At 44.8% G+C, this 24985-nt stretch overlaps 1 protein-coding gene across 8 annotated transcripts in view; it reads left to right on the plus strand.

Moving 5' to 3' along the window:
* Positions 1-24985, plus strand: part of LOC142572080 (CREB-regulated transcription coactivator 1-like) — a 132254-nt gene that overhangs the window by 32388 nt on the left and 74881 nt on the right. For 4 of the 8 annotated variants that reach the window (XM_075680903.1, XM_075680905.1, XM_075680909.1 and 1 more), the window contains exons 6-10: positions 695-775; positions 4665-4780; positions 8336-8412; positions 13911-14185; positions 17574-17839. In XM_075680903.1, coding sequence (XP_075537018.1) covers positions 695-775; positions 4665-4780; positions 8336-8412; positions 13911-14185; positions 17574-17839 — 815 coding nt within the window. The remainder of the gene's footprint in view (positions 1-694; positions 776-4664; positions 4781-8335; positions 8413-13910; positions 14186-17573; positions 17840-24985) is intronic. The other 4 variants (XM_075680910.1, XM_075680911.1, XM_075680908.1 and 1 more) reach the window with 3 other exon arrangements.

Consider the following 24985-nt stretch of genomic DNA (forward strand, 5'->3'; position numbering starts at 1 on the left):
ATGATTGCTTACACATTGGGTGGCCTTTCATTTAAATTATCATCAGGGCTGTAGTTAGAGGTAGACTCCAGTTAAGACTGAAGTGTAAGTGTTAATATTGTCACATACTTTAGCTACTTCACTTCATTCTTTTCAGTAGACCCGGTGGGAGTGCTTTGTACAAACCAAATCGCTTTGCCCATTCCTGCACCATTTTTGGTCATTGTTCACATGCTAATAGCATTTTAGCCTTAAGGCTTTTGCTCAGTTCTATTTGAACTAACAAATGGCCTTTCTGTAACATCTGCAAGAGTATTTGGCAGTGGCCTGTAGCCTCTGTTACTACTAGCCAAGCGTACTTTATGAAAGTACATCACAATAGTAGTTCACAATATTTCATTAATATTCCTCTAAGTGCTAAGTATGACTAAAGCAGGTAGCAGGTGTCATGAAAAAGCCACTGTGCTGTATTGGGCTAGGTGAGAGAAAACTGTAATCGCTTTTTCTATACTTCTTTAGACGGTGTGCCAGTTTAATTGAGCAGATTTCTTAAAGCTGTCAAAAGCTCGCATAGTTGTCATTGAATGAATGTTATTTGCACTGCCTGCATCTGGTTTGGAGAAGGTGTCCATTTGTGGTGCAGCTGTTAAGGTTGGGATGCCTGTTGGGGCCGAACAATCCCTGCAGCAACCCATGTTATCCACATCCCTTGCAGACCCTGTCACAGCTCGGGAATTGGACCAGATGTACCGTGACTGTACTGCACGAGTTGATGGCTTTGGGCAGGAGATCATGGGTACGCGAGCTTATGAGGATGCTCCTTTTTGTGTGCATAGCGGAGTGTTGTAGAGTGTGGGGCAAGCTGAAACTGGGCCTGCCATTCTCGCTTTGTGTTGTTTAGTTGTTGGAATAGCAGTTGTGTCTCACTTATGCTGATGCATATTTACTTGCCCAATCGATGCTGCATTTCGTTTCTGGACTTTACGTCATTACTTCGTCACACAGGTGTGATGCCTACATGACGGTGATTTAACTGCAGTAAGATGTGCTGTTAGACTTAAAAGATTGAAAATTGTCAATTCTTTAGAAATGGCAGCTAAGGCTGCCATTTGTTTGGTAGCCCACGTATTGTTCAAGGATATAGTAGGAGGCATGACCCCTTTAAGGTTACTAGTGAAAGCCTTTTCATGGTGCTTTAACTTACCTCAAAGAGCTACATGGGGCAGTATGCATAATTCTTCAAAACAGAGGATGGGCATGTGCATGGGATGATTGCATATGCATGGGCACTGGCACTAGTACTTGCACTTATGCACGAGCACAAACAACAGGTGGAAGGCACATCTTGAAATATACACCAATCTATATCACTGTGTAGACTGGATCAGGGGTGGGAATACCTAGAGTGCCATTTGCGCTATTTTGATACTGAAGCAATTTGCCTTACCAAATTGCACCAAAAGTGGAAAAATGACCAATATTGTGCCAGGATGTGCCAGAACAGCTTTGGTATCTTTGTCTTTGGCAGGCATCATCGAAAGAGTGCTGGCGCTGTGCATGGCATTGTGTTGTTCATGTCGGAGCCTGGGTAAAAGTGACTTTCATATTCTGGCCATGAATGTGTACGAAAAGCTGCACCCAATTAAGCTCCCTGAATAAAACTAAATGTAGCAACACTCTTTCATCTTGCTGCCCTAGCCGATGAGCGAGGTCAGGCGAGGAGGCCGGGGGCTTATCGGCATCTCTTGGTTGGTGCAACGGAGTCACATGGCTGTGCTGGCACTGTTCCTGTGCAAAAGCGCGCGAGTGTTCATGTGCTGCTGGATGCACCTTTTGTTTTCTTGTTCTTTTTTTGATTTGGCTCATGCTGGCACCATGACAGTTACTCTTGATCACCGTGCCTAGCTCTATGATCGCGAATCCTGATACCTTATCGATTGCATTGCTGCACAGCACAATCATCACGATCAGTAAGTTAAAACTGAGGGGGCAAGTGGCGATGGTAGGCACATGTGGCTATGAGACTTGGAAAAGGAAAGGCCAAGACAGGAGGAATGCGGCTCCCTTCAGCTTATTGAGGTGACTTGCACCCAATCACTCAGTGTGAAATCTAGATGTCTAGGTACTTCTAGTGAGTATAGTGAGTGGCAAATTGAAGTCAGGCATGTGCAGAATCTTGGTTTGAGCTAGTTGGCACTGTCATATCATCTAGAAATATCTCACTGTGGTGTTCACTAACCCTAGGTTCTTCACAGCTTTTGTTAGCAAATGCCTTGAGTCACTTCACCAGCACTTAATACAAAAATAGCATAAAAATGCCTTTAAGCTGCTCTTCAACACTTCTTTAATGCTGCAAAATGCAAGGCTTTGGGACTGTTATCCCAGTTATTAATAATAATGCTGTAAAGTAATGTTTGCATGCTCTAGACTGCTGCAGTAATAAGATCCATGTGCTACAGACTGCTCCAAAATCAGAGTTTGGTGCGCTCTGCTGCAGAATTAAATTTTATCTACTCCAATAATTGTTAGAAAATTTCTTTGGGCATTTCCACTTCTGCTGGATTTTTCTCGAGCTGAAGTGCAGAGGGTGAGATCTAGATGGAGGGAACTGTTTGGGGGAGGATGTGAAAGCAAGTGGGAAACAGAGACAGAGGCAGTTTTGTAATCTTCTCAAAGGCATTTGGGTAGGTGGCAGTTATATCCTTCATGAATATACTTTTCACTACACGGATTTCCGCAGCACTTTTTTGGTTACTCTTCGCTCCAAAATCCAGCTCTGAGTTGGAAGGTTTTCGCACCTTCATACTGCCAACTGCCAGCCTCTTGGCTAACCCTGTCAGCAGGACAATTGCCCCATTCAGATGGTGATCCAATGTTCAATTCCCACTGCAGGGCAAATTTTTCTTCACTTGTATAATGTTTCTCTGTGGACTGTGTGCAGGTTTCATTTGTAGCGTTGTGGTATAAGTAGGTGGACAGCAACTCTCCCATTCAGACAGGGAACCTGCATTGGGAGCAAAAGCATTAGCTTTTCCATCTTTGATGCATCATTCTAGTCTTTCCTTTTGAAACTCTGCATGATAATTTGTACAATCATAACTGGGGTGCATAGTGTTTGCCACATTCTTGAGATTGTGGGCCTCAAATATGCGTTATGTGGATGGTCTATTCGAGGTCAGCTTGCCTTTCGGCATTTCACCCAGCATTTTGGAAATCTTGCCTCATGGCAGCTGTAAATACTTTCATAAGAACATCTCATTAAATATCTTTGCAGTCAGAAATTTCTCAGCCTTGCTTAGTCTTTCCCACTATAGTAAGTGGTTTCTGCGTGTGAATATGACAGAAAAAGAAAGAAGAAGAAGAATAAAAGCATATTGAGGGTCAATCTGTCTGTCGGCTTCTGTCTTGGTTTGTTTAGCTTCCCTGCTCTGTATTTCATGCACATTGGTGTATCGCACACCAATGTTCCCGTTGTGTACAAAACTGCACTCACTTTGAACTTTGCTAGAACTTTCCCATTCAATTTACTAAAAACCAAGTAAAGGCCAAGCTAAGGAATGAAATAACAGAATAACTTTATCACACCCCTCCTATGTTCTGCATGGTGGGAGACTAAATTTTATGTGTGTGACCTGACATTCAGCACGAATATACACTGTATTTACCCAGTTCTAACGCCCTGCCAATTTTAATGGGCCTAAATAAAAGTGCACCTGAATGTAACATGCAGCTGATTCACACAAAAATAATATAGCATGCCCCCAGTGTTCGTGATCGGAAAAAGTGAAGCACACGTAATTTACCTTCACAGAAGGGAATATTTTTGTTATTGAGTATTCATGATGAAACCGGCACGTAGTCGTCGCCATTTACGCTTAATAGGCCACAGGTATTGAGTACACAGGGGCAATATACTTGAGCGATCACTTTAGACACTGCTGTTACTGTTGTGAGACTGTGAATCAGACTTGTTGAAGCATATGGCCAACAGCATTCCTGACACTGTGCGCAGATGGCGAGTTTGGCTCAACGCCAGAAGTGCTGGTAGTCATTACGCCGGCGCATTTAACAAGGAGTCACGTAAAACCTCGTGAAAGTGGTAGTATCTCTGAAAGTTATTGGCCGAGAACGCCACTCTAGATCAGAGTCAAGCACAAAATGTACCAACACCACTCTTTTGCAGAAATGTGCGGTGCTACCATTTTGTGATTTTCATGACGCTGCATTTGACGGCTCTGATGGTAGGCTGCTGCCAATGCTACTAATTGAGTTTTGGTTTCGTGTCCGATTATAATGTGCAGGCAATTTTTGGACCCATTTTCTCTAAAAAAAATGATGCATGTTAAATTCGAGTAAATATGGTAAACACAAAAGATTCATGATTTGAAGTGATTCATTGACTATAGACTTGAAGGAAGGTAATTTAAGACGAGTTTGAGGACTTTGAATTTAGTGTTATGAATATTGTCTGTTGCTTGAAATAAACTTTTCACTGTATTGGTGCACTTCCCTGGTAATGCATCCCTTCTAACTGAAAAAGCATTTCTTGTGCATGTAACAGAGCATGTTGCGTGTTTGTCATCATGCAACATGAATTTGTCTGTCATAGTTGCTCTGCGGCTTCAGTGGCCTCTCCGCAGCTGGCTGCTTTCGACACTTGTTTTCATTTGTGTCCCACTTAACAGGTATACAGGATATGAACAGCATGGCCATGGATGGAATGAATATGAAAAGCTACTGGGACCCTAAGGGAGGAGGGGGAGGTGACTGCTATGGGAACAGCCTTTCCAGTATGGGATGTGTAAGTACTCCAGCTTTTTATTTTTTATTTTCTCCTATGTGACTTATGCGAACAAATTGTGCTTCCTGCTGTGCATTACTTCCTTCTTTAAATGCCATCTGCAATGACATTTTGGACCGTGTCAAAAGCGTAGATTAAGATAGTGTTGACATAGAGGAGCCTCCCTGCAAAATGTGACGCATGAAACACCGTATTTTACCATGTATAACCTGCCACCACATATAACCCGTGCCCCCAACTTTAACAACACCGAAGGAAAATATAAAGACTGCACATGTAACCTGCGGAAATAACTGCATACAGCAACGCTCGCTTCTTTGCAAAAACGATCTCCATTTGCAGATGTACGTCCCGTCCAAGTCGTGTCTTCGACCAGCAGCTCTTCCCCCCCCCCCCCTCTTTAGTTATGCTGATAATCTTAGCTTCTTCTGCACTCTAAAGGACAGCTGTTGAGCACAGCTTATCGTGGGCCGAGTTCTAGTTTGCCGGCACCATGTGCACTATCGCTATTGCCGCATGCACTTTGCCAACCATTAAGCACAAAATGGCAACCCGTGAAGAGAAGGAGAATGTGCAGCCATGAAGCTGGGGTTGAAGGGAGCTTCAACACGTAGAGATTGGGAGAGGATGGTGTTACCTAGGAGATAAAACATTGAATGGTGGAGAACCTTGCCTTGAGGTGTGGCTTCTCGGCATCTCACACTGCACTGCCTTGATATGCGGCTTCACGGCAGCGCGAGACACGTCTTCAGGACTGTCATGAAGCCACACCTCAATGCAAAATTCGCATATAACCCGCACCCCGAGTTTACTGTTAAATTTGTTGCATTTTTGGTGCGGGTTATACATACAAAAGTGCTGTAAGAGGGGAAGCATCAGTAAAAGCTTGCAAAGATAGCTGTTTTTGATAATGAAACTGAAAAAAAAAAAAAAGAAAAGAAACACCACCATTACTGCTCGTCGGAAGTGACACATCGCCTGAAAACGCAGGCCTCCTCAGCATGACCTTAGAGATAAGCCCAGACCACATGTACGCTTACTATTCATAGTGCTTCAAAATTCACAATCTAGGTTTGGCTACTATCCTTTGGTGAAGTTGGTGCAGGACAAAGCTGGTCTGCACCACATAGCATGGCCAGACTGGAGCATACTGGTGCAAGCGTGTACTCTTGCAGTTGCATGTGGCTACATCTGCTGCATAGCATAGGTACCACAGCTGCCGCGAGGTGCCACAATGAGCCTGCTCACCGTCGACATGCCCGGACAACTGCATGCTCCACTTTCTGTGGGTGATGTAGCTCCATGCGTCTGGTGACACGAGCCAGCCTGAGTGCCCGGCACCAGCGGCGTGCTGGGACGTACGTCATAGCAATAACTACCAGATGCATGCATTGTCTGCTTAGGTGCTGTTTAAAGGCTGCTAACAAGAAAACTATACAATTACCAGCCCTGCAGCTTTGCCAAGATTGGTTCAGTAGTATACAGTGAAACCTCATTATAACGAAATGGAAAAGGAAAGAGGAAACGAAATTTGTTCATTGTATCCATGACTGCCTGTTACCTGAACATTGTGCCAAATGGTGTGCACAACTTTAAGTATGCATAGAAGACGACGACTTTGTGACCCATGGAACCACTGCATGACCACATGTGCGATGAAATCTTAATAAAACAGCAAGAGGTGGCACATCATGCAGGCTGGCGCAGGTTCAGTGCATCTAAACATGGTCTGTGAGATTGCACTGGTGAAATATTGGAGGCCATGCTTAGCTGCACCAGCCTGCGTTGCATTGCAGTGAAAAACAGAAGTGTGATGGGGATAATGAGCTGCTGCTTATGCGCAGCTACATGCATTGGTAAGGAAGACCAGCATTGTTCGACGCCGCATTGAACATGGGCATGCAGGAGTTTTTAACTTGTGCACCAAATATGTTAAAAACACAGCGAAGAAAGATACGTTTGGTGTGAAAGGGTTAGGTATTTATTGGTTTTGGAGACAAATCTAGTTCATTATATCTGCTGGCAGGACAGTTTTACTTTGTTAAAACAAAGTCTTAAATTCATGGACTTGTATGGGGTTTTCAAGGGGAATTTCACTTACTTCATTATATTCCATTTTGTTATGATGAACCTTGACTGTATACTACTTAGTTATAAAAAATTTAACCAAAGTAAAATTTTGCTGCAGTTGGCCTTTAAGTATACCACCTGTTCTTTTTTTTTCTGATTAGATCTTTGAAATGTTGTCTGTGGCACATATTGGTAGGCGAGTTGGTTATACGTGATTACAACGAAGGTGCCAAATAAAACAATGGACAAAGGAAGGCGACACAGGACAACCACATAGGCGCACTAACAACTGAGCATTTTATTTCTTGACACAAGAATAAATAGCTGCTGCCAAGAATCAAAACAACAAGAAAAAACTGCCGTCATTGGCATCGCACAACGAAAACACGATACAGAACAGCTTCTAAGCGCTGCTCCCAAGATATGTTAGTTCCTTTGTCGATAGAAAAACTGAGGGTTCACTGATACAAGCATCACCACCACTTCTTGATCTCAAGCGCCTCCAATATCTCCCTTGTCATTTGATCATCAGCTCTGTTCAAAACACAGTTGTTAGTGGGCCTGCGTGGTTGACCTGTGTCGCCTTGCTTTGTCCATTGTATTATTTAGCACCTTCGTTGTAATCATGTAGTCTGTGGCAGATAACTTAATTGTGTTTTCTCGTGATTGAATGTGCAGTGTGACTTGTATAAGCATAAACTAACAAGAAGTGGCCAAGCTAGTAAATTTTGCTGCAAAAAATGTGAGGGGATTTGTGTGGGTATATTTTGGGCACCTGCTGGAAGAAAGTGCCAGAGGTATGGAATTCTCGTGCAAGAACTTTGTCAGCTTAGTACTGTATGGAATATCATTATACGCTAACTATTTATACAAATAGTATCATTTTTACACACGCTTTGGCCAAATTGTGAGCAAATAAAAACCAATATGCTCAAGGAATTTATTGTCTTGATTCATGGGACACCTTTCAATGTAATGGGTTGGCATAGGTTCATAAGATTGTGTTCGGAGTAGTACTTGTACAGCACTTTTTTGTTTAATAAATGCATGCTGGGAACATTCGTAACAAAATGTGTTGTTTAAATGAAGTCCAGTTCAATTTACTGTGTTCATGCTAGCGGCACTCGGGTGCTATTACGCTCAGTTATGGGTAGTGACAGTGCAATGTCCTCTAAGAAACCCGATGTGTTATGCTACCAGAAAAAACTTAAAGGTTAGATGACCAGCACTGAAAGAATTCAGAAAAAGTCGAAATTTCGAGCTAGTGCTTGAAGTTTCAAATCCTGACGGCGGCGGCATTGCTGAGCTGAGGCCTTACTCTGGGCATCCTGTTTTGAATTCATAGACCGGGGAGACCCCATTTAGGCTAGGAATGTTAAGAATGCTAAGAATGTTGAGGTCCAGCCATTCAAGACATTTGTTAACGGCTACTAGCACATTTTTAAATGTTCACTGGCTTTTGCCTTGTGTGCTGACTTTATGCAGGAAATTTCAACCCAGCAACAGCAACAGCATCAGCAACAGCAGCACCGACCAAAATCCTGTGATGTCCCTGGAATCAAGTCAGTTTGCTATAGAAAACACTCTTCTACACTTTTATGAGTAACTTCGGTACTGTGAACAGGCATTTATCAAACCTGGTTGTTTTGATTGGTGCCTGTACAGTAGATGTAAGTACAGCAGATGTAATAAGTGCAGTAGAACCCTGCTGATACATATTTTAGGGAAAAGAGTGCATGATCCAGAAAAACATAACATTTGATAATGCTTGTGGCAGCATTATAGAGAAGACAATAAGCTGCGCTCACAAAAAGCCTTATTTGAAGTGGCATAGAACGCCATTGAGCCATTAAAAACCTGTTCAGTAAAACTTGCTATCGCTGCCTGGTGGTCAGATTGAATCTTAAACACTTTCTTGGAGCTGTTGTACCTGTGAATCATGCTGAATGAAGCTTTAGCGCGAAGAATAAGGGCATCTGTGGGGCTTGATCTTTTTGTTAGTCACAACCACACGAGGAAGCAAATAAGGTTAAGGGGAAATTGAAGTTCATGAAAGGATAACTTGCCACAGGTGGGAGCTGAAGCCACATCTTTTGCATTATGTGTGTGTTGCTTTACCACTTCAGTTGCTGTGGTGACGATCCTCCTGTCGACTTTCTTGTGTATTTGCGTATGTGTGTGCAAGATTAGCGCAGGGGTGGTTCGCAAGAGCAGCTCACGACCAATACAGCTGTTTGTAATGAATTTCCTTCTGGTACTTGGCATCTGATGCTTTGATGATAACAGCCTCTTTTCAGCTTTCCTGCAGCATTGTATAAAGTTGACTTCCATTAATTAGACCCTGAATGGACCACTGAAATTCATAAAATTATATGACAGGTTGAATTATACAAGATGGACAAAGAATGCCTAAACACACCATTGATTCATTTGACAGTATTTGCCCAATTCTGGCATGCCCCCGAATCAAACGGGCACCCACTTTATGTGTCCAAAGTAGAGAACTAACGAAGGAATGGCATAAAGCTCCTAACCAAAGTAGAAATATCATGTGCACTGGATTTTTTAGCAAGAATTATGGCCGTTGTGCTATGGTGGCCTGTTTACCAAAGTCAGCTTCTCTGCATGGTTGCGGCAAAGCTGACCTCAGCTTTGCCGCAATACACCTGTGTTATGCGGTAAAACATACAACGTGCAGGCATAAACATACGTGCAGGCAGTTTTCGTCCATTTTTTTTTAAAGGCGTGCGTTAGAATGGGATAAGTACGGTAATAAGACATTTTGAGCTGTGATTATTGTTTTAAAATCTTCCTAGGGCAGGCGAAAAATAGGCGTTTTTGATGGGAGATGATTTTTGAAGTGTGTTCAACTCATTTACTGAACCCTAAGCTCTGCCAAGACAGACGCTGCCACTAAAGGGGTCGGTATTTGGATCACTGTAGGTCTCAGGTGTGTATATGCCGACTAGTCAAGTTTGAATTATATGGGGGAGGCCAACTTTAGGATTGAAATAACAAAAGTTTGACCTCATAGAAATGCATGGGCACCGGCTGGGACCTTCGGTCGGGTTCGAATTCACCGTAAAATTGAATTAACAGGAGTCGAGTCAACTGAAGCCTAATTGGTATTAAAGCAACTGCACAAGGTATCGGAGGTCACGATACGGCGTCCGCAAACATGAGTGTGGGGAGACTCCTTGTGTGTTTGTTCACCTCCTCTTGGCTTTCCACTTGGTGAGCCGTATTGAGACCGGCAAACAGTGATGGTCAGAACATGATAAGAACCCTTTTGCGCTGCACGACAAGTTTTGCAAAGTCACCATTTACAGTGATGGCATGTGGTGGTCAACGTAGGCACCACCGACGAATGATGCTGCATCACCTTCCTGCGATGCGCGGTAGATGATGCGTGATAGGTGATGCGCCATTGCAGTTCCTGGACATAACAACCTGAAAGGGAAACAACCAACAGGAAGTTAATAAGCATGACCCCATGGAAACTTAACAGGGCGGTAAACAGTCCTGTTCGCCTTGTAACATATGAGCTGTGAAAATGTACAAACAGTAATGTATGAACGAGCTTCTACTGTGTAGAAATTTCATCTGCCTGACTTGAACCATCCTTTCAAGGTTTTTTTTTTTCAAGTTGTCCAATTAATCTTGCCATTATTAACCTCCTTGAACAAAAGCTCCTCTCAAATGACACTGGAGCAATATAGCCTGTGTGAGTTGTCAACTGGCCAACCTGTAACTTAAAGGGCCCCTCACCAGGCCGCATAGTAAATTTCGGTTGTATGCTGGAAGTTGTTATGTGCCTTCCAGGAAGCGTTCTGCTACAAGAATTTTTCAAATTGGTTCATGAAGAGCTGAAATAAAAATATTTCAGTGCTGCAAACCCATGATTTCAGGAGGCGAGAGCCACTGTCAAGAGAAACACTCTCTCCACTCACCCTGTCTAGCCTCCGCAAGCGAAATTCCTTCCCTGTATTCTCTCATACCGTACCTCGAAGATTGCCTGATGCATACGTCATGGGCTCTGCCTTCATTTTTCTTTCTTCTCGTTTTTTTGTGGTGCGGTGCACTTCTGTTGACGCCGTCATGCGCGAGCTGTTGTGATTGTCTCGTTTCGCACAGCGCACGATTTTGCGTGCTGTGCACAAGGACACCTGACTAGCAGTATAAGTCAGTGCTACGCGAATACTTAGGCAGACACAAGTGGTTCATAGAGCGTGATTGCGCGCTGGAACACAGTAGGAAATTATATACTACTTTCGTTGTCTGCACGCGCGTCTCCATGATGTGGTAACAGGCAGACAGAACAGAAGTACATCTCTCTTGCTGTGGTGGGAGGTAAAACAAGAACACGCAGCCATTCAGTCTGGGTGTTTTATTATTTCTCAAAGCTTTAATTTGTTTATTGAAGCAGCAAATTACGCCAATAACAGATGTGGCTTTGAATAATTTGCAAAGTCACGTGTCACTACGAGCTACGTCACAGCAGTGCGAGGTACTTAGCGCACTTGTGCGATCTACAGTAGAACCTCGTTAATTCAAAGTCCGTCGGACCATGAAAAATCATCGAATTTACCAGGTTTTCGAATTATAAAAAAATAGACGAAAAACGAGAAATAAACGTACGAAATGGGGCTATATCAACACTGCACCATTATTTTGCCTGAAAAATGGTCACGTATTTACGCTATTGTAAGGCGACTCGAATGTAAGTTGACCCCCCCATATCGCAACAGGGGAAAAAAAAAAGGAGAGCATACTTGAGGGCGCATTCGATAATGAAAATTTATTATTAGCTGACATGGTCACTGGACTAGTCATCTTCACTAGTGTTGCCATCGTCATCGTTGCTACGGTCCCACAGCGCGTCGTCGCCCTGTGAAATTTCACATTTGGAAAACGACCGCACCACAACATCTTGTAGAACAGCAGCCCACGCTTAATGCACCCAACCACACGTAGCTATCAGGAAGGCTCTTTTGGCAGGTTTGGTTGGCGTAATTTCGCGGTCTTCTGCCGCCAGCCACTCGTACTCACAGCGGAGCAGGTCCTTAAAAGGCGAAGACATGACCATGTCGCACTTCACTGGCAGGGACCGATTGCGCATTTCAGCGACGTATGCCGCAAGCTTAGCTTACAGCTCTGGAAAGCGTCCAGACTTGCTCGTGGGAAATTCCTTACTTGCCGTCACAGGTGAAAATTTCGCTTTTCGCTGCAGTTGCCACTCTCGCACTACCCATTCAGAAACATTGAACTTGCGGCCCGCTGCGCAGTGATTTGTTTCTTCGGCGTAAAGGATGGCAGCCCTCTTGAACACTGCTGTGAACGAGTGCCGAATGATTAGTGGGCCTGGGGCACTCATGGTGACTGAGGAAGCATAGAAGTAGCACGTAGCCGGCAGGCAAGTGGAATGCGTCAAACCAATGCCTTTCGTCAAACTATAGAGATAGCTAAGCGCTACAGGCAAAGAGAAATCTGCGAGCGGTGTCTGCTCTTCCATGAACTACTGATACTCCCCGCAAGCGCCGCCGTACTGAGGGTGCCGCCGCGAATAAAACAGTGGCGTTTCCATCAACTATCGGCACCCCCTTATGAGTGTTGTGCGCACTGTAAAACTCGCAAAAATGTTGATAAACCCTTCTGAAAAGCGAACAAATGCGGGATAGTGAAAAGCTATGGGTAGGGCCATAGAGCAAACATGAAATTCTAACTACGTTGTAGCTCCAGTTGGTCTCACTTTTTTGGCGGTGCCATGTTTTGGTTTTGATTGTAAGTCGATCCCCCCACTTCAGATTTTCGAACTTAAAAAAGAGTGGTTGACTTACAATCGTGTAAATACGGTAGTCATCGATGCATGACTGCTTGGCGCGGTAGTTAGCCGCACCGTAGGCTGCGTCCTCCAGTCTGCTTACGGTACGCAGCAATTCACTGTTACCGCTGCTACACTCCACAAAACTGCACACAACGTTTGCCGGAAACAGGAAGTTGACTTAAAGTGCCGCCTGGCTGCCGCTCCGGCAACTATACTGGCCTAAGAGACTGGCACACTAATTTTTTTTTTTTTGCAGATCACGGAGACACGGAAAAATCACGGAGGCCATGGTTTAAACTGACGTATTATCTGGATATGGGCACGCTGGCTGTTCAAAACATCCGGCAAAATTTGCATGCAAACTGTTGGGACCGCCGAAAACCTTCGTATTACGCGGGATTTCGAATAAACCGAGTTCAAATTAACGAGGTTTTACTGTACGTCGACTCTCAGGCTAGGAGCACGACGCCCGCAAGGAGAAGGGCAAACGGTGTTCGGTTTGCAATTTTAGCTCTTTCTGCAGCACACTTAGCATACTTAGCAGGCACGATTTTAACATGCATTGTATGCACTGTGCTTGTCAGCTCGAAATGGCCAGACCTGGTGAGTGGCCCTTTAAGATGGAAAACTGGCCCTTGCGTGATATGGTTGGGACAAAATGTAAATTAAGTTACATAGTGGAAGTGTGCCAGTAGGGACTGCACCATAGTCTGTTTTGTACTTTTGCAAACAATGCCACACAAGCTGTGGGTGTAGTGCAATCATTAATAAAAAATAAAGTATCATTCTGTGCATTTTGTCATTGGCTGGTGTAGGTCTGCAACTCCCTCTACATGGCAACTGTTTATTACGTCACAATTAGTAGTATTTTATGTCCTGTCATATAATGTTTTCATAGGATTTTTGCTTCCAGTTAAATTTATATGAATGTCATTTTGTACTGGCCATAGCAGGATGGCAGTGGCTCACATGAATAGATATAAGCAGCCCACTATGCGAGGAAAAGTGAATGCTAGATCTTAGCCGTTAGCTTGGCCAACTTCCTTGCAGGGAATCTGGCTTGACAATTGTGAGAAGGGCCTATTAACCTTCATTAGCTGACTAAGCAAATGCAAACATTCTGTATTATTAAAAAAAAAAAAGGTGACTGTGCACAATAATATGCCAAATTGCCAATAGCCCCTTTCTTTTTTGTCCCATTATGATCAGGTGCGAACATGTGCTTTTGTCTTGCAGTATTTACCTGCCCCAGGATGAGAGCAGTGATGGCGTAGCATTGGCAGCTGGCAGCCCCAGTGCAACGGTGGCATCTCCTCAGGGGGCAGGGGGACCCAGCTCTGGAAACCTTCAGGCGCCCCCCATGGGCAACGGCAACACGGGATCGCTTCCTGACCTGACCAGCCTGCATTTTCCGCCACCCCTGGCAACCCCACTCGACCCCTCGGAGGAGCTTGCTCACCAACAGCAGGGAGCCAGCCCGGGGCCACCGTCTCTGCCGCCCCTGCACCCTGGTCAGTGCTTTGCTCCTGCAGCTCTTGACAGTGCAGTGCTTCTGATGCAGTCAGCATACACTGACACAACATTCGTGATTAGACTCCATTGTTTTACTTGTGTTAAGCAAGGAGGGAAAGGTGCTTCAATTTGTTAAGGAGGGAAGGGAAGTTGGAACAAGTGTGTCCCGAAGGGATCTGCCAAAAGTGAGACTTCTAAAGGAGTGCCAGAAGAGGGGAAGGGTTAGGTTTGTCCGAGGTTGAAGCTGCTCAAACTATGGCCTTTATTATAGTTAGGTACTTAGTAGAAGAAGCGGTCTTCCTCTTGAGGTATGTCACGGTGGAGCACTCTCTTCTCAAAAGGGCAAATTCAAGTTCCCGCTGATCATAGATATTTTACCTTTTTCTTACAGCTTGATATTTATTTGATATTTGATATTGTAAGATTTAGTTGGATCAAAACATTTAAAAAAGCAGGATTTTCAGCTTACTAGGACTCTTAGTCACACTGCCATACTTGTGGCACGGAGCATAATCTCCGAAATTGGCAATTTTTTATTTATTTCAGGTCTTGGAAGTTGTGCCTTGATGTGATGTTCAAGCTATGTGTTAAAGGGCGCAACTCAAAGCCAATTGATAAAAAGAAAAGCAGCTGAAAAAGCTCTCTTACAAAGGTTTGGTGCATCTTCTGTGCCCATCGAGCGCATTCTAGATGCCACACTTCTTGAATGCACAACGCACAAGGTCCTCTGGTATGCTGGACCATGCGTCCGCAATCCACTTGCACAGCGTGGCTGGCGAAGCCCGCTTCAGCTGCTCGGTCGGCGTCACTGCAGACTCACTTGAGCACATCCAATCTGCGTAACACCACTTGACCGCGTCCTTGAACAGCTTGTTCACGCAAACATCTAAAGGCTGCAGCTGAGACATCATCCCACCCGGGATAACGACGAGTTCAGTGACGGATTCGAGCTACAACCTCTTCTCTGAGTCAGCTAAATGGCAATGAAATGCGTCCAGCGCGAGGATGGATGGGAACGACAACAGTGCGCCGGTCCGCCTACACTAGACGGACTTTATCCAGTCGAGCACAAGATCCTTGTCCATCCAACCTTTCTCATGGCATCTCAAGACCACATTTTTTGGCAGCTCCTCACCTTTAGGCACCGTCTTGCGCTTTAAGATGACATAGGGCGGGAGTTTGCTTCCGTCTGCCGTGCACGACAACATGACGGTAACTCGCGCTTTCTTGTTGCGAGTGGACCGGACATAAACTTGTTTAGAGCCCTTATCATGCACGGTGGCATGTGCATATAAACCGGCATTCGGTCAGCATTGCCGACTTGCCCTAGCTGGAAGTTCTTGGACTTGTGCAGCGAAATAATGTGGCGCCGGAAAGTCACAAGCACCTCTTTGAACGATTCAGGCAGCTTTTGCGAAATCGAACTTTGGCGGCTTAAGGAAAATCCAGCACGGCACATGTAGCAATAAATCCAGTGCTTTCTCTCTTTGAAGGCAGAGCTCGGTAGCCCTTTTCCTCTTGCAAGCTCCTTAGCTTTTGCCTGCATAGGCTTCACGCTCACAGCTAGATGTGCGACTCGCCGTTCGCGTACGAACTCCGTCAGGGCGAGTTCGATTTCCGGGAATGTCCCATTCTTCCGGCTGCAAAAGCGTCTTCGCATTCCGCTGCACGTGAATAGGACTTCCTTCTGTCGACGCCACCCATGAATGCTTCCCTTGTTGATGCCAAACTGCCTCCCGGCCGCACTGTTGCCGATGTCCTGTGCGACTAAAGTAAACTTTATCTTGAAAACAGCTGAGTAATGTTTTCGTGTTCGTGGTCCGGACATCTTGGTCCTTCATGCGGAATAAAAAAGATGCACTTTGCGAAGCGTGGTTTGCACGTGTGCTGCCAAGGTGCGTACTCATTAATAAAGAAATGCTGCAGTCATGCAGCAAGAACGAAACCAAGCTGTAGCCACGCAGCAGTATTGAAATCAAGCCATAGCCACGCAGCAATAATGAAACCAAAACTTCTAGCCCAAATATCTGACTAAATTTTTGTTCGGATCTGCACATCATCATCATCATCATCATCATCATCATCATCATCATCATCATCATCATCTTAGCTCATCTTAGCTGCGCCCACTGCAGGGCAAAGGCCTCTCCCATACTTCTCCAACTACCTCAGTCATGTGGTTGCTTCGGATTCACATATAGTACGAGGCAAAAATTTGGGACACTAATAATAGGAAAAAAAGAACTCGTATTATATGCGGGTACTTTGGTACGTCACTCAGGCAACCTAGGCAAACGAATGCTTCGTGAGGCCACAGTGGTGGCCCAACACGTGGCCTCTTGCCTCAAGATCATGGAGCAAAATCGAGATTTGCCAAGACATTTGGTTACCGGTACTTTTTATTCAGTGTGCGCTCGCCTTCCAACTCGCTTGAAAGGTATGTCTGATGCGGCTCGCCAGACGGGCACGCATAGTGCAACGCCGTGCTTCGACGTCACAATCTAGAAACTTGTGCGCAGCATTAAGAGAAAGTGCCGTGGTGTTAGCCATGTTTTTGTTTATTTGAAAAGTTTCAAATGGTTTCGAATGGGTATTGAAAAAAAGAAAAGTCAACTGGAAATATTAAAACCTATCGTGCGCTCTGACGTTTTCACCACATGTTGGGCCACCACACTGGCTTCAATCGCGTTGCGGTGTGCTTTCTCCTATCTTTTTCCTTCCTCCATGGAAGGAAGAGATGTGCCTCCATTGGCGACACTTTTCTGGGCAGAGCATGCGCTCGCAAAACCTGATGCGTCGCTGCCTCCGCTCGCCCGCATTCTTTTCTTATCAGGCGCCGTCTCAGGTTTTCCGAACCTGTGCACTGTGACGTTCGCTCTCTGTGCCTTGTCGTCTGCTAGCCTACTGTTTCGGCTGCCGTGATGGATACACGGAAATCTAAGAATCCCCAGATTTTAAAACATTATTTCGTAGTTCTGAGGTGTTGTTAACATCACAGGGAAACTGAATAATGATTGTTATTCTGAAAAGTTAGGTACTGAGAAGTTAGGTATTCTGAAGTTCGTAGTCCTGAAATATTTTTACATTGAAACTATAAGAAGTCAACAGGGGATTTCTGAAAAGCTTGTTAATTGCAAAAGTGCATTAATGTGATGTTTGCGGTAGCGAGGTTTCACTGCATAGATGTATATCATTCAGCAAGGCAGGTGCCTCCAGTTACAGTTACAGGTCTGTGAGAGACCTGTAGCTCTTATGGCAGTGGTTGTGAATGAAGAACTTGTGGTGAGGCCAACCTGTTTGGCTGCTCATAGAACCCAAAAAGTACATCTCACAGTACAGGTCTTTTGGTTTTGCTGACAAGGGCCCCTTGTGCTAATGTGTGGGTAGGCAATGCAGGTTCCCCGGGCTCTCCACGTGGCTGCACGAGCCCATCGGCGGGCCGACATGCGAGCCCAGGCCCTGCCCCTTCACCGTCATCGCGGCGCCGGGCGCACCATAATTCGACAAGCATGGTGCTGGGCTCGGGAGGTCGCCTGCATGGTCCCAGCGCTCAGCAGGCTGCCACGGTGGGGGCACCCTCCGGGCAAGTACGTGCACACTCCCCCCTGCACCGCCGACACCACCGACCCCACCCACCCCGGATCACCGTTGAGGTAGGGAGGAAGGAGGAGCCCCCTCTGAGGAACACAGCACTTGACACCTCAGGAGCTGTAGACCTTTTTCAGGCTTGGAGCTGGTCGTATGTGCATGAAATCCAGATGTGCGCATTAAAAGGAGCACATAACCATGGAGATTCGTTCTGATTGGCTTCAATTGAAAAGTGCTTATTCTAATTGTGTTTCTGTTGCTGTAAATGCTTTCTATTAAGTAAATTGGGTAAAAAGAATGCTCGCATTTAATTATTTAGAGTATTTTGATACCACTTATTTTCTTGAAATGCTTGAAGAAGACAGCTATAGACGTGTTGATGTCCAGTCCTCTTCTGGCAACTCTGCCACAGCCAAGCAGTTTGTCATCTCTTGTCTGTTCAGTCTGTTAATCTTCATCTGTGTAGGTTATTACAGACTACAGACCACTGATTTCAGGCTTTATGCTTACCACAGAGCCTATAGTGTGCACCTGTTGTCGCTACTTCATCTGTTGTTGCTAGTCTTGACTTGCAGGTTTTATTCTACGCCTACTATTATTGTTAGAGACTGGATGTTTAGGCACTAAAGACTGCTGTTTTAGGTGCCTACAACAGGCATTAAAGCTATCATTAAGGCATACACAGTAAAAGCTCGTTGATTCACAACTCGTTAATTCGAAATTTCTGAGCATTCGAAGTAGTCGCTGCGGTCCGTCCAGCAGTGTATTGAAAGCAATATGTAACACATCCCCCTAATTCACACTAAAATCCGCACCGCCACTAACAATTCGAACTCCATGCCATCATGGATAGGGAGCGTGCTAGTGCGCGGGAGCATGTTGGTGATGCTACCATCGCCGCGCGGGTAGTCACTGGGTAGTGACTCTATGCGCGAGCCGCGCAGCTTTGCTTTTTACATCTGCGGCCCTTTGTTTAAGCCTGACTGAAGAGGGATGCATTTGTGTCTGACCAGGCATGGCCAACACCTCTGCTGCAGGTTGCTTCTCTCCCGTGAGGCTCCGTATAATGCTCAAGGGCGATAAACTCATTGCCTTGTGCCATATGCTGTATGTGTGAGCGAAAGCGTGCAAGGGTGAGACAACGAACGCGGCTCAATCTCGTATGTGCGAGCGAGGAAGGCGGGGTAAGGCGGGGCGGATGCGCGCCGTCTCCTGTCGCACGCGAGGCACGGGCTCTATGGCACGGGGGTGAGGCGGAGAAAGGGAGGGAGGGAGGCATGTTCTTCTCCGGCAGCGGCTGCTGCTTACGGAGCGGCCATGCGGGTGCCGTATCTTGAAAGTGATCTGCGACGTGGCCAAAGTGTGCGCCCGCCTAGGCTTCATCTTCAAAGCGATCTGTGATGTTTGGAGAGTGCGCGTAGTGCTGGTAGCTTCGTATGCGACATGCTTTCTACGTTTTGTTAGTATTGAAGCGAGAGCCATTCGAAGGTCAATTTGCTCGCTGTTACTGGCGCAGTTCCTCACTCCAGCTTTTTTCAGCGAGTTTCCGCAGTCGTCAAGCGAGATGTGTTCATGTTTACCTGTGCGCGCAGGACACTGTACTTGTTAATTTAGTTAGTAAGCGAATGTTTACAAGTTGATACGGCCGATAAAGCTACTATCATTACTTCGTATAGCTATCTACTAATTTGCTATTGTAATCGATGCGTCGCTTTTCGGGTAAAACTGCGTCATTCCTCTGCACCACTTGGCGCGACGAATGTGTGAATGGAGCAAGAGCCATGGAGCAAGAGCATGCGTGTCAGACAATTATGGCCGCGTCCGGTTATGTTGGCTGCGCCAGTGCTTCGAAGTATAGGCATTGTTGTTCACGCCAACATGACGTAGCGTGTGCGCACGCGTGCTCACGCCATATCGGACTATATATGCGCCTTAACCGAGCTTTATTTTTTCTATGACTTTCATTAGTTTGAATTTTGTATAATTGGAATTTTTGTAGCATCCTCACGGAATTCGAATAAACTAGCTTTTACTGTATAGGGACCAGACACTGTCATTTAGGCATGTACAGGCTCAGTTAATAAAAACTTCCACTGTGCATCTGAGACTAAACTACTATTTCTTAAGGAACACAGGCCACTAAACTCCTGTTTTGTGAAATTCACTTTATTTTCTTCATAAAAAGGAATGAGGCATGTTGCGTATGCTGCAAGATTTATCTGAAATTTGGTGTGACTAGACACCATGACAAAGTTGTGAAGACAGGGACAAACACACTATCTGAAGATTTTCAGGTTTTATGTTGCGCCTTTCTTTACTCAGAATTGGTTTGTATGCAGTACTAAAGGAATGCTTAACATACACCAGAGCTAAGGGAGATATTTGTACTTTGAAACTTTCTATAATCCAATGCCCTCTATGATTTCAAGATATTCGCCGCTCAGAACCTTTGACAGTTCTTTTCAGTACTGAAAACCTGAGATTTTTGTCTGAGACAGATTGGAAGTTTTGAACTAATGATCAGCAACATGTTCATTGGGGATTGCAGCGAACATTACCTGAACTTCCAAAATGAGCCCCACATTCCATGTCATAGTTACACCGAAGCATTCAAGTTTCTCAATGATGTCAGATAAAAACATGGTCTTAGTGCACAAGCACGCTAAGTCACCTTCAAGTGTATCGTTGCGAAGTGCAATTCGAGCCCTTCTCACAGTGACGGTCTCGTCGTTTCCAAAGCCTTTACACCAACAAAGTCCTTGTGGTATTAATCAGCTGCCTTCAACCAGGTTTCCAATCAGCTGATAACATTATGAACAAACTGAGGCTAGGTCAAAACATAGAAAAGACATTTTTAGCCTCTGAAGATGTAATACGTATAGGCATCAAAATTGAAATAGGCATTTATAGGCTCAATAAGAGGGCCACTAAATATTTCTAGACCCGTAGTATGTACTTATATAGGCACGATAGGGACATCAGGAAAAAAATAGGCATGTTGCCTGAAGTTCCGGTCTCTAAATATTATCATGAGTCTGTTTGTGAGACTTACAAGAAAAGGATATAATACAGAAGGCAGATCTGTATCTTTTGACCCCTCCTTAGATTGTTTTTGTTATTGACGTACTGCCGTGTGGACAGTGCCACATCTGTCTGAGAACCGCTTTTTGGACACGCTCGACTATTTGGACTTTTTCAAGGCTATGTCACGTGTTCCATTGTGCCAGTGCAATAGGGTTGCTGAAAATTTTGATGCCATATTATAGTTTACTTAGCTTTTTTGTATGTGGTCTGTGTGGCCCATCGGTTTAGTATCGCTGCTGGATTGTCAAAGCAGCTGTGCTTGTATATTTTGCCTTTAGTTGTACAGGGCATTGCTGTTGTTACGAATCAGTGTACTCCGAGTTTTATCCTCACTTGAGAGACAGTTGTTAGTTGGGGGTAGGTGATTCCTCCTCATTTTGCTGTAAGTGCTTCAAAGACTGACTGGTTGGCTTGGCGCAGATAGTCGCTGCACATTGGCGCACACTGTATTACATGCAGAGGAATGTAGAGGCTTTTGAATTTAGTGCTCACTGAAAAAGGTCTACATGCTTTGTCTACTGTTGGATTAAAATGTTTTGTGTTGGACCCGTGTTCCCAATGGGTCCTCTGTCATATAGGCACCTGCTTGATGCTCACTTGCTGTTCTCTGCTACTCCTTTTGCTGCTTACGCACGCTGTGGTGCCCTTGCTTTTGCAAACTTGTATGGTGCGCTGAATTGCCAAGTCACATTACTGTACATTTCCTGCATGATTATTGTGGCCTTGCTGCCTTGTGAATGAAGCAAATATATATCACCATAGATACTGCCGGGACTTAGCCAGCACTTTCCTTGCCTCATAAAACAGTGACTATACAGTCAAACCTCGATATAATGAACATGGATGTGACAAATTGTCAGATATAATGTGAATCTTAGGCTTTTTCTGGCAATATTTGCACGTAACAGATAGAGTAAAACCTTGTTAGTTAGGATTTCACAGGACCGAAAAAAATGTACGGATCAACTGAATGTCAAATTAGTGAGGGTATCAAGCAAACAATAAACAGATGCTTACTACATCAACACGTTTTTACTTACTGAATGAAACAGCAGGTCTTGTTTCTACAGTCACCGACCGATTTTCTAGGCCTCGTTGGAAACGAAAAATAGTCAGGAAAATCGAACAGTATAAAAGGCTTGTTCACTCCCCCCCCCCCCTAATAAATTGATTAGTCTTAGAGTGGCCTAAAGGAAATCTCTAATAATGCCCTGCTTCATGCTACGTTTAGAGGTGATCAGGTTTGCTTGAATTTGCGCAAGCGTGACGTCATCTCCATATACAGTCGACAAGAGCGTCACCGCTTTGGCAATCTCTGTTCGCAGATATCGCCATGTAGATCGAATGGGCCACGTTACTTTGCACCACATGGCTCTTGCGAAGGCACAAGAGGTGGCACCGATCACACAAATGCAAAGCTGCTCAAACACACACAAAGATGCGACGTCTCCGAGACATGGCAATAGCAACCGAAAGTAAAAAAAAAAAAGAAGGAAAAGAAAAAAAAACCGAATAAACTGATCTCACATTAAGTGATTATGACGATAGTGCTGACCGAAAAAAGAAAGAAAAAAAGAAAGTGCCGTCCCCTGGAGTGCTTTGTCAGCTAAGGAAGAGCGGCATGGCCCCCGAGACTGAAGGATGGAGCGCATTGTTTATTGATAGCTTGCGCCTCCCAATCTTGGAGGCTATAGAGCAGAACACCGGAAGCCAAGCCAGCGGCAAATCCAACATGGCAGCCATTAAGATCAGGTAGCATGCCTTGGAATGAGCGATTTAGTCTGGAAAATCGAACTTTGGGGCCTAAATTCATCCGAAAAATCAGTCGTAAAAATGCATTAGCTATGGTAACCATGACAGGGCATCTATGAAATCCGGAATATCCATCAGTTCCGAATTTTTGGAATCAGAAAAATTCGTCAGCTGCTGTATTTGGCACAAAAATGTGGAAGCTGCAAATCTCGTCATCTTGTGCCTGATTAGTGTTCGCAGTGGCAAAGGCCTCCTGACTTCCTACGCAGTGCGGTCGCAGCACAATATCCAGGTTTTCATCCGAGACATGCTTTCAGTACTGTGTGCACATCCTGATTATTTTTTTGCCAGTGAGCTGGTCGGCAACAGATCATCTGTCCATCATGCAGCCGACAGGTTTGATGCTAGCATGCGGGCCACGGTAGACTCTTTCTTCGTCTTTGACAGCTTATGCTATATTTGTGCCATTGCTCATACATTGCACTGAATCAAAACAAGATTACTGCTCTCCACAATAGCTGTGGTCGAAACTATGGAAGCGGAGCTGTCAACGCGATCTTGGATGGCGACCATGCACTTTTGAAGGCATTCGGCCAACATGCACTGAGTTGAAATGAAACTACTCTTTGCTGTATCTGCTGCGAACAAAACTGTAGTCGCTATTGACGCAACCACGTATGGCGACTACGCTGTTCTGAAGGCACACGGCCAACATGCAGTGAGTCAAAGGGAAACTACTGTTTGCTGCAACTGCTACACACAAAACCGTGGTCGCTTTTGATGCGATCATAGATGGTGACTGTGCAGTTCTAAAGGCACTTGGCCAGTGCACTGTCATGCATGATGGTAAATACAAAAATAAAGGCTGTAGCTATAAAGCTGTAAACAGGCGTGAAGCGCTTCGAAGTTATTATTGCTTATGTATGGTTTCCACTGATGACTACGGCAATGTGGACTTCGCTTGTTTGTTTCGGTTGGACACTACTGCTGCTATTGTTGTTTTATGTCGCACATTTGCGGTGCTCTGCGCTCGCTGCGCTCCGATGGTTGTCAGAATTAATCGGGTGTATGGCCAAATATCTCCGAATTAACAAGTTTGATGCCGTGAAATAATGCATTTGCCTGCCAGGGCCAGAGAACAAGTTCGAACTGTCCGATTTTCCGAATTAGTGTGGGTCAAATTGATGAGGTCTTATGTATGTGCTCATGGCAAGTATCACCTGCCATGGTTACTTAGTGGGTATGGTGTTGGGCTGCTGAGCACAAGGTCGCGGGATCGAATCTGGCGACCATGGTCGCCAGATATCGATGGGGGTGAAATGCAAAAACACCCGTGTACTTAGATTTAGGTGCACGTTAAAGAACCTTGAGTGGTCCAAATTTCTGGAGTGCCCCACTACAGCGTGCCTCATAATCAAATCGGGGTTTTGGCACCTAAAACCCCACAATAATTCATTAATTCATAACGAGTATCAGGAATATGTACAGTGTAATGAGATGCAACACTGTTTTAAAGAGGTTTGGATGTAGTCACCTTTAAAAAATAATAATAAATAAGGAAGGAATAATGGGTAGAGCATAGGCTAACCCTGCACCATATTTTATGCAGTAAGTGTAGTTAACTTAGTGTAGACTTGTCTGCATGAACCAGCTTGGAAAGCAAAAATGGCCTGCTTATATACTTTTAGTGTTAACATGCTCAACCCTTTTCACAATTGTCAAGCCTGCTTTTTAACATTGCACTTTTGCCAAAATAATTGTGCAGCATCACTGAAGTTATGACGAAGTACCATGTGTGCATGCTGGCATTTCACAGTTGCCCATGTTGTTGTGGGCGAGAGCCACATTGTCATTTCCCATTTTGCTGCGGAAGTCGCACTCACTGTACGCATACCCATTGATTTGAACAGTGGCTGTGAACAGCTGGTGCCACTAGGTTGGCAAGCTGCTCTGTGGGCAAGCTGGCTTGGCAACTAGAAGAAAGGCCTGTTCACAGAAGCGCCGAAAAATGTAACACTAACGTCAGTGTACTGTACAAAGACTGCCTTGTGTGGAATCATCTGCTTTCCTGAGTCATTATCGTATCTGCTAAGTTACGACATTTGAATATTGTTCTGCGTTTCCTTAACTGCGATGAGTAATTTGGCCCTGCACGCTTGAGTTTATACTGCTCTTAGAACAGCATCCATTAGTGTTGTCTGCCTGCATGCTGTTTACTGATGGGTTATGCTCTTAATGCATTGCCATTGTGTTGATGCTGTACTTTGAATCTTCACAACACAGGTAGCACAGCCCTACAGAGCTGTTATCTGCCTACTTAACCTACAGCTTTGTTACAGCACTGAATTCTTTATGGCTTTGTTGTAACATGCTAT

This window comes from Dermacentor variabilis, chromosome 2, assembly GCF_050947875.1.
Source record: "Dermacentor variabilis isolate Ectoservices chromosome 2, ASM5094787v1, whole genome shotgun sequence".
Taxonomy (NCBI): Eukaryota; Metazoa; Arthropoda; class Arachnida; order Ixodida; family Ixodidae; genus Dermacentor; species Dermacentor variabilis.